General features: G+C 48.6%; 1 protein-coding gene across 1 annotated transcript; it reads left to right on the top strand.

Moving 5' to 3' along the window:
* Positions 1-53: 53 nt before the first annotated feature.
* KCTD2 (potassium channel tetramerization domain containing 2) lies at positions 54-18844 on the top strand. The gene is made up of 6 exons (XM_003813364.5): positions 54-487; positions 2118-2226; positions 5935-6026; positions 12452-12547; positions 15066-15191; positions 15975-18844. The coding sequence occupies exons 1-6, from the start codon at positions 149-151 to the stop codon at positions 16002-16004; spliced, it is 792 nt and encodes a 263-aa protein (XP_003813412.3). The 5' UTR covers positions 54-148; the 3' UTR covers positions 16005-18844.
* The last annotated feature ends 318 nt before the right edge of the window (positions 18845-19162 follow it).

The raw sequence follows: 19162 nt of genomic DNA on the forward strand, positions 1-19162 counted from the left end.
CGCGCGGGTCCCCGGGCGCTGGTTGGGGGCGCTCCCGTCCCTCTCCCCTCTGCCCCACCCCCGCCGATGGGCCGGCCCGGCTCTCCCTGCCGAGAAATGGGCCGGCCCGGCTGCGCGCGGGCAGCAGCGGCGGCGGCGGCGGTCCAAGATGGCGGAACTGCAGCTGGACCCGGCGATGGCGGGGCTGGGAGGGGGCGGCGGGAGTGGGGTGGGCGACGGGGGTGGCCCAGTCCGCGGGCCCCCCAGCCCACGCCCGGCTGGCCCCACGCCCCGCGGGCACGGCCGCCCGGCTGCCGCCGTCGCGCAGCCGCTGGAGCCGGGTCCCGGACCACCCGAGCGGGCAGGGGGCGGCGGCGCGGCCCGCTGGGTCAGGCTGAACGTGGGAGGCACCTACTTCGTGACCACCAGACAGACCTTAGGCCGGGAGCCCAAGTCATTTCTCTGCCGCCTCTGCTGCCAGGAGGACCCGGAGCTGGACTCAGACAAGGTGTGCCCCGCCCTCGGGCGCGCCCCCGGGCCTTCGAACCCCCTGGTTTCTCGTAGATCGGTCCCCAGAGTCCTGAGACACGCTCCTCACAGGCAGCCCCCTCAGGCCGGGACCCCATCCTCCCCCTCCCTCCCACACTACTCGCAGGGGCCTCAGAGGGACCTCCCACTCCCCTTCTCCCATGCTGAGGCATACTCTGGCTTTCTCCCCGACCCCGCCCTTCGTTCTCCGAGACTCTTTCCCACACTGCGCCCACCTGCACCCACGAGAACGCACTCCACACCCCTTCTCCATATTCTCTGCCCCTGACATCCCACTGAAATCTGCATGAGTTTTCCCTGGCTCCTTTTCAGTCCCCCCACTGCCGGTGCCAGATGCATCCAGAACTGGGTCAGGGTGAGCTCAGGCATCCTTGTAGCTTTCTCAGACTCCCTCTCGGACCCCTCTGCCAAGTTGGGCTTCCACAGCTGCAGGAAGCGCTCCTTGTGATATCACACTGCTTTCCTATAGTCCTGGTCGCAGAACTTTTATCTGTTAACAGTCACTGGTTTAGGTCCATATTTAGATCAAATGCGTTTTTTGGAAAGAGGTTACTGTTTGCCGCTGCAAATCTAGGCTAAGACAGAAGGAAAATGAAAATTTTCCCGGGAAAATTTTGGGCAGGATGCATGGCTGCTAACCAAAGGGTTGAGAGGTGACAAGACACTTAAACCATTTCCAGTTTGAACTGTGTCAGTTTCTTTTTAACTTTACGTATTCACCTTTAAGTTCTCAACTTAAAGGCACTGACCATAACTCACACCATCTTATATCCCATATAGCACTCAGCTGGTGACCTCAAAACAGAGCTGGAGTTGCGTAAACATTTGTTGTTTTCGTTTATTCCTCTCCTCTAAGAAATCTCAGATTGATGGAAACCTATCCTGCCCTAACTTTAAAGAGATTTCAAAACCCTTGCTTATAAAGGAATTATTTTTATCTACTCTATATCCTCCTTGTGGTAATAGAAGCCAGTTTCTTCTTGTTCCTTTTACTGTAAAGATGAGTAGGATTAAAGCTGCTCAGAGCCAAGTCCTGGCAGTACCGAGCTTCCTCTGGGCACAGAGCTGGGGTGTGTGAGATTACAGCTGGCAGTGCAAACTCCCACTGATGTTGGCCTTGAGCTCAGGAGCATTGCCAACTACACAGAGGTTTTCTTGGAATTAGGAATGCAGTTCAGAGGCAGTGGAAAAGTCAGAATGTCCATCTCAAGCAAAGATTTCAATTACACAGCTACGGCATTTTCTCCCTTTCTTAATAACAAACACGCTACAGAAGAATGTTTGTCACTGTAATTATTGTCCAGGCAAAGATTGCGAATTCCAGCCAGTAAGTAAACGCCTAAATGAGTATGACTGTCTGTAACACCCTACCTAAGATGATCTTAATGTACAAGATACATAAAGCTATAGCTTTCTTACCAATAGTTTGTGACAAATGTTTAACAAAACTTGCCATCACTAAAGTCTTTTTTAGCTGATGGAATGAATTGTTGTCTTGGGGCGCTGACAAAGATGGTGAAATCCTGCCCTGCCTTTGTTTAAAATACTCCTCAAAGGTCCACAATGATACCCTTGTGTTTGGTTGGCAGGATGAGACAGGAGCCTATCTGATTGACAGGGACCCCACCTACTTTGGTCCTATCCTCAACTACCTCCGCCACGGGAAACTAATCATCACTAAGGAGTTGGCAGAAGAAGGTAAGAGCACTGTTTGCATTGGGGATTTTCAAAATGCAAGTAGAATCTTTAAAGTTGTTTTACAGATTTCAATTTTGTTTGACATTTTCATCAGGCGCATGTGCAGATATAGTTTCAGGTTTATGAAACAGAGCAGAAACTACCAGTCTTGTCTGAGGGAGTCATGATTAAGGAAGCCTCCTTAGGCTTTGTTCAGCTTCCTGGGTGAGAAGGAAGATAGGTAGCTCCGCTTTGCAGATAACTTCAGGAGTTCTTTCCGAATCTCCAGAATTGTCACGATCCTTTTTTTACATTTATTTGTGTGCTAGCAGTGAGTGTCTGTAGTCTGAAGAAGCAAGACATCTCTGACATTCAGTTATTTATAGTTTTAATTTTGGTTTGAACTCACAGTTGTACAAAAATAATAAAGGCTTGGCCTCATTTCTTTTAAGACTCTGGCCTCATGCTTCCCTGTAAATGTTTGCAGCTGACCTAATTCATTCTCTAGTTCATTGTCAGGTGTATCATCATTTGCCTCATCTTTGTGGTTTGTAGGGCATTGGGACTATAAGTGGGTCTAGTCCACTTTCTACAAGGCTTGGCATGGTCCCACTGAAGGCATTCAGTTGTAAAGGGGACTGTCCCTAAATCCAGGGCACCCTGATCTGGGAGCTTTGGCTCTGAGTAAGAAAGCTTGTAATGGCTGTACTAGTTAATGAAGTGACTGTGAAACAACTCTGTTTCAGCTAGTAGAAAGAGGAATTGCTCTCTCTCTCTTTTTTTAAATGTCCCTTTTTAAACAATATTTCAAACGCATACAGAAGTAATGGGAATAGTACATACAGTGAATTCCTTGCATCCACTATCCAGCTTCAACAGTTACCAACTCATGGGTGATCTTAATCTTATTTATTTTTCTTTTTTAATTTTTGTAAGTACCTAGTAGGTGTATGTATTTATGGGGTACATGAGATTTTTCTTTTTTTTTTTCTTCGCTCAGGCTGGAGTGCACTGGCACAATCTTGGCTCACTGCAACCTCAGCCTCCTGGGTTCAAGCGATTCTCCTGCCTCAGCCTCCCAAGTAGCTGGGATTACAGGCGTGCACCACCATGCTTGACTAATTTTTTGTATTTTTAGTAGAGACAGGGTTTCACCATGTTGACCAGGCTGGTCTTGAACTCCTAACCTCAAGTGATCCACCTGCCTCAGCCTCCCAGAGTGCTGGGATTACAGGCCTGAGCCTCTGCGCCCGACCTGAGATGTTTGGATATAGGCATGCAGTGTGAAATAAGCACATCATGGAGAATGGGGTATCCATCCCCTCAAGCATTTATCCTTTGTGATACAAAAATTCAATTACCCTCTTTTAGTTAAGTATCTTTTCTAATGCCTTTAATTAAAAAAACTTTATTTTGAAGTAATTTAAAACTTCAAAATAAGCAAGAAAAGAGCAAGAATAACACAGAGAACTCCCTATATCCCAGATTAACCAATTTTCAATGTTATTTTTGTCATATTTGGGGTATGGGGAGATCTTTTTGTTTGTTTTTTTAAGAGTCAGAGTCTATCTTATCTTGCCCAGGCTGGTCTCAAACGTCTGGCCTCACATGCTCCTCCTGCCTCAGCCTCCTGAGTAGCTGCGATTATAGGCACGAGCCATCATGCCCAGCTTTTTTGTTTTTTTTTTTTTTTTTTTTGAGACGGAGTCTTGCTCTGTCACCCAGGCTGGAGTGCAGTGGCGCAATCTCGGCTCACTGCAAGCTCCGCCTCCCAGGTTCATGTCATTCTCCTGCCTCAGCCTCCCGAGTAGCTGGGACTATAGGCGCCCACCACCACACCCAGTTAATTTTTTGTATTTTTAGTAGAGACAGGGTTTCACCGTATTAGCCAGGATGGTCTCGTCTGGATCTCCTGACCTTGTGATCTGCCTGCCTCAGCCTCCCAAAGTACTGGGATTACAGACATGAGCCACCACGCCCGACCATTTTTTTTTTTTTTTTTTTTTTTTTTTTTTTGGCGACAGAGTCTCCCTCTGTTGCCCAGGCTGGAGTGCAATGGCACTATCACAGCTCACTGCGACATCCACCTCCCGGGTTCAAGCGATTTTCCTGCCTCAGCCTCCTGAGTACCTGGGATTACAGGTGCATGCCACCACGCCTGGCTAATTTTTTTATTTTTGGTAGAGATGGGGGTTTCACCATGTTGGTCAGGCTGGTCTTGAACTCCTGACCTCGTGATCCACCCGCCTTGGCCTCTCAAAGTGCTGCGATTACAGGCGTGAGCCACCATGCCCGACCTTTTTTTTTTTAAAATCATATTTGCATTGTCCTTCATTCTCTATTCCCTGCTCCCTACCCCCATCCCCTTGCCTCTCCCACCACGGTTATTTCTGAACTATTTGAGAATAGATTGCAGATTTCACCCCTTAATATTTGTATATATTTCCCAAGAACAAGGATACTCTTTTATGTAACCACAGACAGTACAGTTATCAAACTCAGGAAATTTAATACTGATGCTTTTATCTACAGCTTATATTGCAGTTTTGTCAGTTGTCCTAATAATGGCCTTTATAGCAAATTTGTTCCTATAAGATCACAGGTCTCATAGTTGCCCTAAGGCCTTTGAGTTCATTTAGCATGCAAGTCTTTTAAATGGTTGCCTTTTATATTGTTGAAATGATTAGCATCCTATTAAGTTTGGCCCACATAAATTTGTACACACACCTCCACCCCCACCCCCAGTCCTTTTGAGGGCAGATTGGACAAAAATATCAAGTTCAGGAGGTGTCCAACATGACTAGTTCCAGGAACTAAGTGACATATGGGAAAAGTGTCCTGCAGCTAATGGGCAGGTGCCAGGTAGGGAAAGGAGGGTAGAAATGGAGTGAGCAGAACATACCCTGGCGTTTGATTAATTTATGTTGGAGAAAAGGTCATGGGTTTACCGAAAATAGCAAAGAGATATTTCCTAGCAGAAGGAGAGAGATTGGATTTGCATTTAAATAATGCAGTTTTTAGGCCAGGAGCTGTGGCTCATGCCTGTAATCCCAACACTTGGAAGGCCAAGGTGGGCGGATCACTTGAGGTTAGGAGTTTGAGACCAGCCTGGCCAACATGGCAAAACCCCGTCTCTGCGAAAAATACAAAAATTGGCCGGGCGCGGTGGCTTTACGCCTGTAATCCCAGAACTTTGGGAGGCCAAGGCAGATGGATCACCTGAGGTCAGGAGTTCAAGACCAGCCTGACCAACATGATGAAACCCTGTCTCTACTAAAAATACAAAAAATTAGCCAGGCGTGGTGGCAAGCGCCTGTAATCCCAGCTACTTGGGAGGCTGAGGCAGCAGAATCTCTTGAACCCAGCAGGCGGAGTTTGCAGTGAGCCAAGATCATGCCATTGCACTCCAACCTGGGCAACAAGAATGAAACTCTGTCTCGGGCGGGGGGAAAAAATACAAACAGCCGGGTGTGGTGGTGTGTGCCTGTAGTCCCAGCTACTTGGGAGACTGAGGCAAGAGAATCATTTGAACGCAGGAGGCGGAGGTTGCCGTGAGCCAAGATCGCACCACTGAACTCCAGCCTGGGCGACAGAGTAAGACTCCGTCTCAAAAAATAAGTAAATAAATAAATAAGCAGTTTTTAGCAAGCATGTAACCTTCATCCTCTCCTTGGTGTTTTTCTGGCAAACCCTCGCACCTATCTGACTGCAGTTTTGTCCTTGTTCCAGGTGTGCTGGAGGAAGCGGAGTTTTACAACATCGCGTCCCTTGTGCGGCTGGTTAAGGAAAGGATACGGGACAATGAGAACAGAACTTCACAAGTAATGTATTTGGAACTGTTAAGGAGGGTTGTCTCAAGTGGGCTTCTGTCGGTCGGTCTGTGATTTGAAAAGGATGCCTTTACCCTTAGAGCTGGAGGTGTGTGTGGAACACCGTTTGCAGTGCAGGGAATGCACACTCAGCCAAACTGCACAGGAGAAAAGAAGAAACCACAAAGAAAACAGAATAGGCCTATGTCCCAATAGAATGAGAAGATTGTCGCTGCTTACCAGATGGCAGGAGGAGGCGCCCAGGGCACTTTAGGTCTAAAACCTGTTCTCTGCCGGAGTATGTCTCCCTCCTAAAGACCATAGAGGTCTTGGTTCCACCCGTTGGCCGCTCTTTTTTTTTTTTATGAGATGGAGTCTTGCTCTGTCACCCAGGCCGGAGTGCAGTGGTGCAATCTCGGCTCACTGCAACCTCTGCCTCCCAGGTTCAAGTAATTCTCCTGCCTCAGCCTCCCGTGTAGCTGGGACTACAGGTGTGTGCCACCACGCCTGACTAATTTTTGTATTTTTTTAGTAGAGATGGGGTTTCACCATGTTGGTCAGGCTGGTCTCGAACTCCCGACCTCAGGTGATCTGCCCACCTCAGCCTCCCAAAGTGCTGGGATTACAGGCGTGAGGCACTGCGCCCAGCTTGGCCGCTCTTTACGGAGATGAGCCTTTAGCATGTGATCGAGTCACATGCAGCTCCTGTGAACCACTTGAAACCAGTCTCATGGGGTAGGCTTCAGCAGCTGCTTGTGAACCATGGTTTTTTTTTTTTGTTTGTTTGTTTTTTTTTTGAGACAGAGTCTCACTCTCTCCCCCAGGCTGGCCTCCCAAAGTGCTAGGATTACAGAAGTGAGCCACCGCACCCGGCCTGAACCATGCTTCTAAGAACATAATATCAAGCTGCTCTTTATGATGGTGTCTTGATTTTGGCGGAGAGAGGGAGGACAAGGTCTCACTCCCGTTGCCCAGGTTGGAGTGCAGTGGCATGATCAGAGCTCACTGCAGCCTTGGCTTCCCAGGCTCAGGTGATTTTCCTACCTCAGCCTACCGAGTAGCTGGGACTACAGCTGCAAGCGACCATACCTGGCTAATTTTTTGTATTTTGGGTAGAAATAAGCCTTGTTGGCCAGGCTGGTCTCAAACTCCTGAACTCAAGCAACCCGCCCACCTCATCCTCCCAAAGTTCTGGAATTACAGGTGTGAGCTACCGCACCTGGCCTTGATTTTGGTATTAAGTCAGATACAGTAAGAAGAGCGAAAGGGAATTTGCCCACCTAGTTAGAGGAAGGAAAGATGTTACGGCACATCTATTTCACATCCTGCCATTCGTCATATGTTTGTCGTGTGTTTGAATGGCCATAATAGCTTCTATTTGGCCCTTGGGATTCTGTAAGTAATTGAAAGTCCTTGCCCTCAAGAAGCTTGAAGTCGGCCAGGCGCGGTGGCTCACGCCTGTAATCCCAGCACTTTGGGAGGCCGAGACGGGTGGATCATGAGGTTGGGAGATCAAGACCATCCTGGCTAACACGGTGAAACCCCGTCTCTACTAAAAATACAAAAAAAATTAGCCGGGCATGGTGGTGGGTGCCTGTAGTCCCAGCTGCTCGGGAGGCTGAAGCAGGAGAATGGTGTGAACCCAGGAGGGCGGAGCTTGTAGTGAGCCAAGATCGCACCACTGCACCACTCCAGCCTGGGCGACAGAGGGAGACTCCATCTCAAAAAAAAAAAAAAGCAGCTTGAAGTATAGCCAGGAAAATAGACCCCTCTCTTTCATGAGATTAGACTGTTTTAAGAAACTGCAACTACAGAGTTAACAGTAAGAAGGCAGAGTCTTGCTCCACCATGACTACCTGTGTTGTACCATAATTGCCTCTTTTCCCATCAGACACTGGTAGTAGATGCTTTAGGTATAATCTATTGCAGCACAGAATTTTCCTGCCATTAAGAAGGCAGGAAAATTATTCTTTTTTCTTCTTTTTTTTTTTTTTTTTTTTTTTTTGAGACAGAGTTTTGCTCTGTCACCCAGGCAGGAGTGCAGTGGCATGATCTCGGCTCACTGCAACCTCTGCCTCCCAGGTTCAAGCGATTCTCATGTCTCAGCCACCTGAGTAGCTGTGATTACAGGTGTGTGCCACAATGCCTGGCTAATTTTTGTATTTTTAGTAGAGATGGTGTTTCGCCATATTGACCAGGCTGGTCTTGAACTTCAGGCCTCAAGTGATCCACTTGCCTCAGCCTCCCAAAGTGCTGGGATTGCAGGCGTGAGGCACCATGCCTGGCATAAGTTTACTTTTAAAAGTAAAAAATAATGCCTTGGTCTTTCTGTGTTAGATTTAATATATCAAAGTTTTCTGGCTCTAGGCCAGGTATGGTGGCTCACGCCTTTAATCCCAGCACTCTGGGAGGCTGAGGAGGGCAGATCACTTGAGGTCAGGAGTTCAAGACCAGCCTGGCCAACATGGTGAAACCCTGTCTACTGGCCGGGCGTGGTGGCTCATGCCTGTAATCCCAGCACTTTGGGAGGCTGAGGCAGGTGGATCACCTGAGGTCAGGAGTTCAAGACCAGCCTGACTAACATGGAGAAACCCCGTCTCTACTAAAAATACAAAAGTAGCCGGGGTGGTGGCACATGCCTGTAATCCCAGCTACTTGTGAGGCTGAGGCAGGACAATCGCTTGAACCGGGGAAGCAGGCTGTGGTGAGCCGAGATCACGCCATTGCACTCCAGCCTGGGCAACAAGAGCGAAACTCCCATCTAAAAAAAAAAAAGAAAGAAAGAAACCCTGTCTACTAAAAATACGAAAATTGTCCGAGTGTGGTAGCAGGCGCCTATAATCCCAGCTACTTGGGAGGCTGAGGCAGGAGAATCGCTTGAACTAAGATAGCAGAGGTTGCAGTGAGCTGAGATGGCACCACTGCACCCCAGCCTGGGCAACAGAGTGAGACTCCATCTCAAAAAAAAAAAAAGTTTTCTGGCTCTAACTGGAATATTTGGATGAATAACTGACACTAATGATGAAAAATTAACTCTTTTATCCACTTTATCTCCAGCAGTTTCCAAAGTGAAGAGAAGGGCTTATTCATTTAGTTTTCTTCCATCTAGCTGACAGCTCAAAGGCTCCTTTTTGATGTTCAAAGGTGGCTTTGTAGTTGGTTTGCAGATTACCACTTGGAATGTGATCCAGTGTCACCAGTCTCTTTGCTATCTTACCTTTACGTGGTATCTTTCACTATTGTAGATATTTAATAGTTTAGACATTTTGGTAATCTAGCCTTATCCTCAATTTCCCACATTCTAAAAAAATGATTGCTTACTATAGATTTTAAAGTACCATGAATTATGTAATTTGAAATGATTCAAGTCACGGTACCTGAACATTCTCCCTTCTTCGTCATTAGCTAATTCCTGGAGAGCATTATAAGATTTCTGTTTGATGACCACAATTAAATTAATTAGTCTTCTAGATTCTGAAGGCTTGTGGATTTATACCCCTTTGGAAGCTTTTTTGTTCTAGGAATGTCAAGACCTTTTTGATGTTAACTATCTTTCCATCTGTCCTTTTTATGTAGTGAAACTGAAAAATGGATTTGATGTTATTCAAAGACACCCTCTTTTGTACTTGTTGTATGTGGCTCTAAGATGAAGTTGGCTGTGTGTGGATTTTCGTTTTGTTTCATTTTGTATTTTTCTTTATTTTTGTGTGTGTGGATTTTCAAACATGTTACCTCCTTGAACTTACCTGTAGCCCCTCACACATGCAGGATTCAAGCCAAGCCCAAGATGTGGGCCTCAACCCTACCTTCGGTTTCATGATCATGACCTCTTAGCTCTTAGTGGCTGCCACCTAACTACTTTCCTCTGTTTCTTTTTTTTTTTTTTTTTTTTTTTGGAGACAGAGTCTCACTGTGTTGACCAGGCTGGAGTGCAGTGATGCGATCTCAGCTCACTGCAACCTCTGCCTCCTGGGTTCCAGCGATTCGCCTGCCTCAGATTCCCGAGTAGCTAGATTACAGGTGTGCACCACCACGCCCAGCTAATTTTTGTATTTTTAGTAGAGACAGGGTATCCCCATGTTGGCCACACTGGCCTCAAACTCCTGATCTTAGGCGAGCCACCGACCTCAGCCTCCCAAAGTGCTGGGATTACAGGCGTGAGCAACCATACCCAGACTCCTATTTCTTAGAATAGTATTTTTTGTAGGTGATTGATCCTGGTGCATTTCAGAGCACAAGTGGTTTACTTTGGAAGAGAGAAAAAAGAGGCAGTATAATGGCATCTTAAATACCTGGGACTTTGACAGCTGTGGCCAACATCACAGATCTTTTGTGATACTCTGAATTTTGTACTTATACAATTGGTTTCCAAAATAAGTGGTTACAACCAATTAAAATCTTCAGAGGATTTGTACTATATGTAATATGGAAGGAAATCTTTGAAATCCCTAGTACTTTGGTTATTGACAGCTATACCTCTTTTTTTTTTTTTTTCCCTCGAGGCAGAGTCTTACTCTGTCGCCCAGGCTGGAGTGCAATGGCGCGATCTCGGCTCGCTGCAACCTCTGCCTCCCGGGTTCAAGCAGTTCTCCCGCCTCAGCCTCCCGAGTAGCTGGGATTACAGGCACGTGCCACCTCACCCGGCTAATTTTTTGTGTTTTTAGTAGAGATGGGGTTTCACCATGTTGGCCAGGCTGGTCTTGAACTCCCAACCTCAGATGATCCGCCCACCTCGGTCTCCCAAAGTGCTGGGATTATAGGCGTGAGTCACTGCACCCGGCGATTGTTATACCTCTTTTGGGAGAAAACATAGAAGAAAAAATACAGCATTGTCGGCCGGACACAGTGGCTCATGCCTGTAATCCCAGCACTTTGGGAGGCCGAGGTGGGTGGATCGCCTCAGGTCAAGACCAGCCTGGCCATCATGGCGAAATCCCGTCTCCACTAAAAATCCAAAAAAATTGGCTGGGCACGGTGGCTCATGCCTGTAATCCCAGCACTTTGGGGGCCCAAGGCGGGCAGATCACCTGAGGTCAGGAGTTGGAGACCAGCCTGACCAACATGGTGAGACTTCGTCTCTACTAAAAATACAAAACTTAGCCAAGCGTGGTGGTGGGCGGCTATAATCCCAGCTATTCAAGAGGCTGCTGAAGCAGGAGAATCGCTTGAACTCAGGAGGCGGAGATTGCAGTGAGCTGAGATGGTGCCACTGCATTCCAGCCTGGGCGACAGAGCGAGACTCTCTCAAAAAAAAAAAAAAAAGGAAAAAAAATAAAACAAAAATTAGCTGGGCGTAGTGGCACATGCCTGTAATCCCAGCTACTCGGGAGGCTGAGGCAGGAGAATCGCTTGAACCGGGGAGGTGGAGGTTGCAGTGAGCCAAGATCACCCCACTGCACTCCAGACTAGGCAACAGAGCGAGACTCCATCTCAAAAATAATAATAAGGCTGGGTGCGATGGCTCATGCCTGTAATCCCAGCACTTTGGGAGGCCAGGGCAGGTGGATCATGAGGTCAGGAGTTCAAGACCAGCCTGGCCAACATGGTGAATCCCCTTCTCTACTAAAAATACAAAAATTAGCCAGGCTTAGTGGCAGTCGCCTGTAATCCCAGCTATTCGGGGGGCTGAGGCGGGAGAATCGCTTGAACCCGGGAGGCGGAGTTGCAGTGAGCTGAGATCGCGCCACTGTACTCCAGCCTGGGCGACAGAGTGAGACTGTGTCTTAAAAAATAATAATAAATAGGCCGGGCGCGGTGGCTCATGCCTGTAATCCCAGCACTTTGGGAGGCCGAGGTGGGTGGATCACGAGGTCAGGAGATCGAGACCATCCTGGCTAACACAGTGAAACCCCGTCTCTATTAAAAAATACAAAAAATTAGCCGGGCGTGGTGGCGGGCGCCTGTAGTCCCAGTTACTTGGGAGGCTGAGGCAGGAGAATGGCGTGAACCTGGGAGGCAGAGCCTGCAGTGAGCCAAGATTGCACCATTGCACTCCAGCCTGGGCGACAGAGCGAGACTCCGTCTCAAAAATAAATAAATAAAATAATAATAATAAAAAATAATAATAATTTTACCTTATTTTTGACTTGGGGAAATGGATTAAATCTAAGTTTGTTGGCATACTTGCTCAAGCATTCATCCCTCTGAAGTTCAGAATTATTTTACCTTTTTTTTTCTTTCACTCCTTGGATACGTTTTTATTGAAAAGCCACAGTATGCTGGCTTGTGGTCATTTAAAAAGAAAAACATTTTTTAAAGAGAAGGGAAAAAAAGAAACGCCACAGTACTATTTGTAAAAGGGGATAGTGGGTGGCTGCCAAGAAAAGATTTCCAAGCAAACTCCTTTTCAGTGTTTATTCATTTGAAGAGCCTCCTTGGGGCAGCTGCAAACTGTGGTGTCCTTGGTGCTGTTCTCAGTCTGCGCCTGGTCATTGCAGGGCCCCGTGAAGCACGTGTACAGAGTCCTGCAGTGTCAGGAAGAAGAGCTCACGCAGATGGTGTCCACGATGTCCGACGGCTGGAAATTCGAACAGGTACATCTCTTAACAGAGCAGCAATCCCAGGCCCCGTTCAAGGGGTCTGCAGCTCTTCAAACAATCAGTGTGGATGGCCAATTAATAACCACGGGAGACGGCTACGGCCAGGTGGGATCCTATTCCAAAACATGGGCAAAGAGCTATTTGGTGGGCACTGCTGGCCTAGTGGTACGTGAGGAGTTGGGGAAACAGAGGAGCATCATGTCTTAGCTTCACACCCAGACTTTCCAGGGGAGCCAACGAGCAGTTTAGGCTTGAAGTGCCTCAAAGCCTTTGGTTTTTGTTCCCTCACAGGGATTGTAGAATGAGTCCCTAAAGGAGACTGGGATTCGACAACAATCCTTCCATTTCTTTTCCCAGGGTCAGAACTTTTTGGTTCTGAATGTCTTATGTAATCCACCATGAAGAGCTTGGTGAACAGCTGTGCTAGGAAGGATCAGGCGCCATGGGAAGTGTGGTGCGGCCGTTTCCCCTACTTCTGTCCGCCTCGTGCTTACGATTGAGCTATCAAAACAAAGCTATGACAGTTGGAGCTTCACTGTTTTCCTCCATTAGATGGCAGACTTGTTGAATTCTGTTGCCTTCAAAACATAGGAAGGCCAGAGCGAATAGAGTAAATACGATTTTTTTTTTTTTTTTTTTGGAAAGTCAAGTCCCTTTCTTCAGTCCATCCCTTTTAGACATGGCATTTAAAACAGACATTGCTACATCACTAACTTCCCACAAGCTGTGGTGTCCACTGGAAAAATGTAGTCCTTGATATTTCTATTTCACATTCAAGTGATCCTCTGCCACTTATTAACTGGTTCACTTCAATTTCAAAAAGCCAAAAAAGTCCTCTAACATAAGCCTTCCAAGGTGATACTTTCAGAAACCAGGGTTGGAACTAACCAGACAACAGCGTGACAGCCAAGACCAGCTGCTCTTGATGCCCTTTTCACTTCTGTGTTGTCCTGGTTGAAGTTGGCAAAGAGCAGCTGGCCGGCGCCGGCCTCCCCGCTCTGGCTCGCCAGGTTCATGGCTGGGCGCGCGGCGAGTGGGCCCGGCCAGGGAGGGCGCGCGTGCGAGGGCGGGTCAGGCTGCACTCAGGGTCTCGGTCGCCGCCACTCGCCACCCTGGGATCAACCGCCTGAGTAAATATGATTTTATACGGATTATGCCTACTTATGTGTAGAGTTTTAACAGGTCAACAGCTGTCTCACCAGATGCTTACCTTCTAAAAGAAAACTCACACTTTGCATTAATGCTGTTATCTCACAGATCAAGTGCAAAGCTGTCTCTGCCTTCAGAGCCAGCGGTGATTATTTCTCACACTTAGCTTCCACCACGGAATCCACTCTGCCTGTGTCTGTCATCCTGGTTCTTACTGGGCATGGGTTGTAAAACGTTGCCAAGAGTTTAATGCCCTCCACTCCAGAAGTATTTTTCCTAATATGAGCTCTTAAGCAAAGGATTTTTTTAATGTATTCTTTGTGAAACTAAAATGAATAATTTCTTGTTAATTTCTCATCTTATTACTGTCCCGTGGGAAGACGGAGGGTGTTCCTATTGCCTCCCTTCTGGATGAGGAAGTTTGTTTCAGACAGGCGGAGGCGCCCCCAGCCCCATCCTACCACAGTCAGCCATGCCGCCCATGTGAGGCCCCGCCTGCTCACTGGGATGCCCTCACCCTCTGCCTGAGCTGCTCCCCTGCGTGTGTATTTCCTCTTTAGAATTAAATTCTGAATTCCATTATCCAAAAAGGTTAAAAGTACCAGCATGCTGGGCACGGTGTTTCACACCTGTAATCTTGGCACTTTGGGAGGCCACGGTGGGAGGATTGCTTGAGTCCTGGAGTTCGGAGACCAGCCTGGGCAACATAGCGAGACCCCCCTTCTCTATCAAAAATAAAAGAATTAGCCAGGCATGGTGGCATACACCTGTAGTCCCAGCTACTCAGGAGGCTGACGTGGGAGGATCACTTGAGACCAGGAGGTGGAGGCTACAGTGAGCTGTGATTGCACCACTGCACTCCAGCTTGGGTGACAGAGCTAGACCTTGTCTGGAAATAAAAAGTACCAGCAGCATATGACTTCCAGTAGCTGATCAGTGATTGGCTTGGTGCTTTCCAGAGCCTCCTGTCTCCAGTCTAGGGCTTCTGCTGATAGAGGAGCCAGCTGTGTGTGTGACTGAAGCAAGTGTCCATTTTGTTGGCAGATGCGTTCTGTCTTCCCTTGGTGTGCTCGACGGGGCGTGGGCATGTTAATCCTGCCGCTGACTGGGGGGGGACTTCAGAGCTTGGGTGAGGGGACAGGGGAGCTCATACTTTTCCTCCTGGGGAGGCCTCACCAATGATGCCCTGATGAAGAACAGGCCCATTTCTCCCCGGGGGCTTTGGTAGTCACAGAGAACTCATATAAAGAGTTAAACCTATGATAACTTAAAAGTTCAGTCGGAAGAGGGGTGATTTGTGTAGCACTTTCAAAAGTATGTTAAGGTTGCCACATGAATGTTCACTGTATTCTTGGTTCATCAGCTCATCAGCATCGGATCTTCCTATAACTACGGCAATGAGGATCAGGCAGAATTCCTCTGTGTTGTCTCCAGAGAACTAAATAATTCTACCAATGGCATCGTCATAGAGCCGAGCGAAAAGGCGAAGGTAAGGAGCCCCTTCCCTGGGCAGCTGCCTCTGGCTTCCTTGTTCGCACCCCCTCCGTGGGCTTTTCCTGAACTCTTGCTCCTCACTTCTTCCCTGGCCTTCTAGAGCCAGCGTTGCATTTTCCCCTCGTTTTGTTCTTTTTGACTGTTGTAATTTAAATTGGGATTTACGGAGCACTGACAGGTGTTTTTAGTTAGAAAATATGAACCTAAAAAGGGTAGACTTTCTCCATCCTCTGCCAAATCAATGAAAAAGAAAAGCTGGTTGCCACTAATTACTACAGGGTAGGATTTCTGAACTCAGACTTGGAAGATATTTTGCGTTTATTCTTTAAAACTGTGCTTTTTTCACTGCCTCAGGAGAAAAGGGTGTTTTCTTACCTTGGTGACCTTTACCTCCCTTAAGTTCCTGGAAAACTGTTTCTTTTCCCTCCACTGTGCACCCCCCTCACCCCAACACACACACACACACACACACACACACACACACACACACACACACACACACACAGCTTCTAAATCGTGGATACCAGGTAAGCTGGAACCACTTCCTTTCAGTTGGCAAAGCTTTGGTCCAACAGCACATAAGCTTTAGACCCAGCTGTGCCCAGCAAGAGAGTGTTTCGCACCAGAAGCACTGCGGGTGAGGCTGCGGCTGCACCCCTGCTTGCTTCCTGGGATGACAGGACCATCATGCCACTCATCGGGTCCAGTGGAAAGCATCCCCCGACATCTCTGTCTTTCCCTCAGCAGCCTCAGCCTCTCCCCCATCTCCAACTTTCAGATTCTTCAGGAGAGAGGATCGCGGATGTAAACTAAGACCCCGAAAACTCCAGACCTTCAGGAGAGCAGTCAGCAGAGCCCCTCTGTGAAGTGAAACCTCGCTCCTGTCCAGTGACCGAGCCACTGCAAAGCACAGCTGATCCTGGCCCCCTGTGAAGAAGTGTTCTGGTCAAAACTAAAGGAACTCCCTCCCCACCTGCAGGACTCCGAAGACAGTGCGACTTCTGGCTGCAGAATACCTTTTCAGAAACCTGCTTTCATTTGCTTAGCCAGTATTAGAACAGATCTTTACAACAGCAGCTGGGCTGGGTTCCCATTCGGAGCCTTTCAGGGATCTGGGGGATGAGGGCGGAAGGCCTAGCTCCTTGGAAATGGCCTGTACTTTAAGGACACTGGAGCCAAGAGGATTGTTCCCGTGCCGTGCCATGGTTTCACCCTATGTGTGCCACAATGGACGTTAGCAGCTGCTTCGGAACACCGTCCCTCCTGTGCACCCTCCAAGACCTGCAGCAGATGCAAAGGGTTCTAGTTGCAGTTTGTCGAATTGAGGTTTTAGGTAAAGCATAGAGTTGCCAGAGTACCCCGCATTCCCATGAATAGAGCCTCCAAGGAAAGGGAGGATGGGGTGTCCTTTGTTGTGGTTGGAGGTTGGTGATCATTGCTCTGGATTTGGGGCTCCCGGCTGCCACCACATGCAGCTTTGCCTCAGCTTTCTCCAGCAGCCGGGACCCTCTGGAGAGCTTGTTTTCCCTCCAAGAGGAGGTTTGAGACAGGCGGCATCCTGCACTGAGTCAGACAGACAAGTGGGAGCTGTAGGAACTGCACCTGCAGCCTCTTCTTACTCCCCATTGACCCTGTCTTCCTTCCCTGGCTTTTTCAACTGGACCAAAGATGAAGGCACTTATGGACCCTTTGATGGCTTGGAGTGGGGAAGGCTGTTTCTTTGAAAGTTGCCAAATGTGTTATGTTGTTGTGTCTCAGAGAGAGTTATTTCTGTGACTCTCTTGGAAATGCCTTGACTGAATGTGCAATATTTGTGTCTCTTGGTTTCTAACCTTGGCGGACCTGCTCCCCTCTGTACTGTCCCCAGTGGTATGTATGTATGTGCTAGGCAGTCTGGGGACCCCCTGTGTGTCTGACCACCCCCCCGACCCCCGCCATTACTTTCTTTTCTGGAGTGCCATGCTGGCGAGGATCCGGACGCGGCAGCACCCTCTTTCGGGCTGCATCCACAGAGTTGGTGTCCACACTTTCTCTCCGAGCATGTGGGTCTCGCTGAGCAGTCGTGGAATGCGGTGGAGCCAGGGGACCCTGTCTGCCCCGAATAACTTTCAGTAGTATGGCAGATGGCACAGAGAAAGGGAAGGGGCTCTGGGGACTTCTCCTTCTATGAAAGCCTCCTCGAGCCAGGTGCTCCTGGGCACCTTCAGAAGTAATGTCCTGTGTGCTTCACAGCTCACCTGCTTGCCAAGGTACGTCTGGGTAGTAGTTTCTGGAAATGACTGCAGACTGTGCCAAATGTCTTTTGAGCTTCTGACCTGACCATGCCCAGATGGCATAACTTTTCCCTAGGACCCTCACTCTCCTTGTTTCTCTGTATCTGTAGCATAGCATAGAACCCGGTATACAGGGGTTTCTGCTGACACATTAACGTCTACACACCTATGCGCCACATTTTACAGCTGTAAAGTGTTAGATGAACTGCCGTCCTCAGTAAAAGCAGCCACCCCTTCAAGAGTCACAGGCATCCATCCAGTTGTATCTTTCAGAGAAAAAAAAAGTTAGATGTAGCCAAGGAAAGTAGTGATCACGGGAAGGACTGCTCTGAGCCGGGTAGGATGGAGGACTTTGGAAGAGGCGCTCCTTGGCCAGGTCCAATGAGTAACATCAGACTGACAGAGGAAAAGCAGCTTGGTTTGCGGCCTTGTGCCCAGTCTCGTTGAGGCGCTTGTCCCTGTCTGCTTTCCTGGGGCATGCCTGATCAGCGTGGGCTGGAGCTCCTAGGCCCCAGCTTTCTCACCAGGTTCAGCAAGGAGGCCTGGGGGTCAGACACCAATGTTGAGCACCACCTGAGGGCGCCGTTTCCTTCATTCCTCTTAGATTCCATAGTTGCCGCCATGAAAAGACTGCTCTTGAGCCCCAAGGCACAGGCACGTGCTCTGGGAAATAGACAGGAGTGGTATTTCCGCCCTCTCGGAGGGCTGGTGTTCACCAAGTTTCCCTCCTCGCTGCAACCCAATGACACCTGTATTGTTCCAGCGCTCCAGGACTCTGGGTTCTTAAGATTTCTGGGAGCGTTGTTCACCCACCCCCTTTAGGAACCAGGCTGGTGTTCTTGCTTGAAAGCGTTGTGCCCTCTGAGTGTCTGGCTGATCACATCAGAGAGGTCTGCGTGGCAGTTTGGGGCTGTCACGTGACCAGTGACCCACACTCTCTGCTGCCCAGTACTGCCAAGTGGGGAGGGTCCTGCCTTTTTCTCTGCCCCAGGTCTGGGACGCAGGTGATGCCAGCCAGGCCCAGGAGTGCCCAGCATCCCCCAGCTGATGACACAGTAGCACGGATTCTGTCTTTTCCTCAGAATCTGGCCTTTTTCCATGGCAATGAGGTGGGGCCCAGCCTCCTCTAAAGTGGCTTTGTTTCTGCACAGTTGTAACTGCTCTTGGGGGTGTCAGTGAGGCTGCGAGCAGGGAGCCACGGGATGCTGAGAGAGGAGGCCCGAGAGGACACCCCACCCTCCAGCGTGGCCTTTGATCCAGACTTAGGGACGAGGCTGTCACTGGTGGGCACCCTCTGTTCCTGTTTGTGTGTTTGAATAGTCTGAAATGCTGTGACTTTTTTTGTGTGAATAAAGATATGAAACAAACTTCTGAATCTCAAGAACTGTGGTGTGTTTTCCATTACTGCAGTCTCCCGGTTCCCACTGTCACTTCCTGTCGATGGTTCTCACATGGGTTTCAGGAGATGACTTAACTACCTTTCCTACCAGGACAGCTGACCAAGTCCTTTTCTCCTGCTACTGAAACCACCAAAGGGGGTGTTGGGCCTTCTCCCTCCTCCCTTTCATTTTACTGAATCTGAAAAGACCCAGAGAATGCAGAGAAACAGAAGGTGGGACAGATGGGCTGCCCACCAGAGAGCTGGAAAGAGACAAGGGGAGGAGTGTGAGATTTTTTTTTTTTTTTTTTTTTT

This window comes from Pan paniscus, chromosome 19 (assembly GCF_029289425.2).
Source record: "Pan paniscus chromosome 19, NHGRI_mPanPan1-v2.0_pri, whole genome shotgun sequence".
NCBI classification, from domain to species: domain Eukaryota; kingdom Metazoa; phylum Chordata; class Mammalia; order Primates; family Hominidae; genus Pan; species Pan paniscus.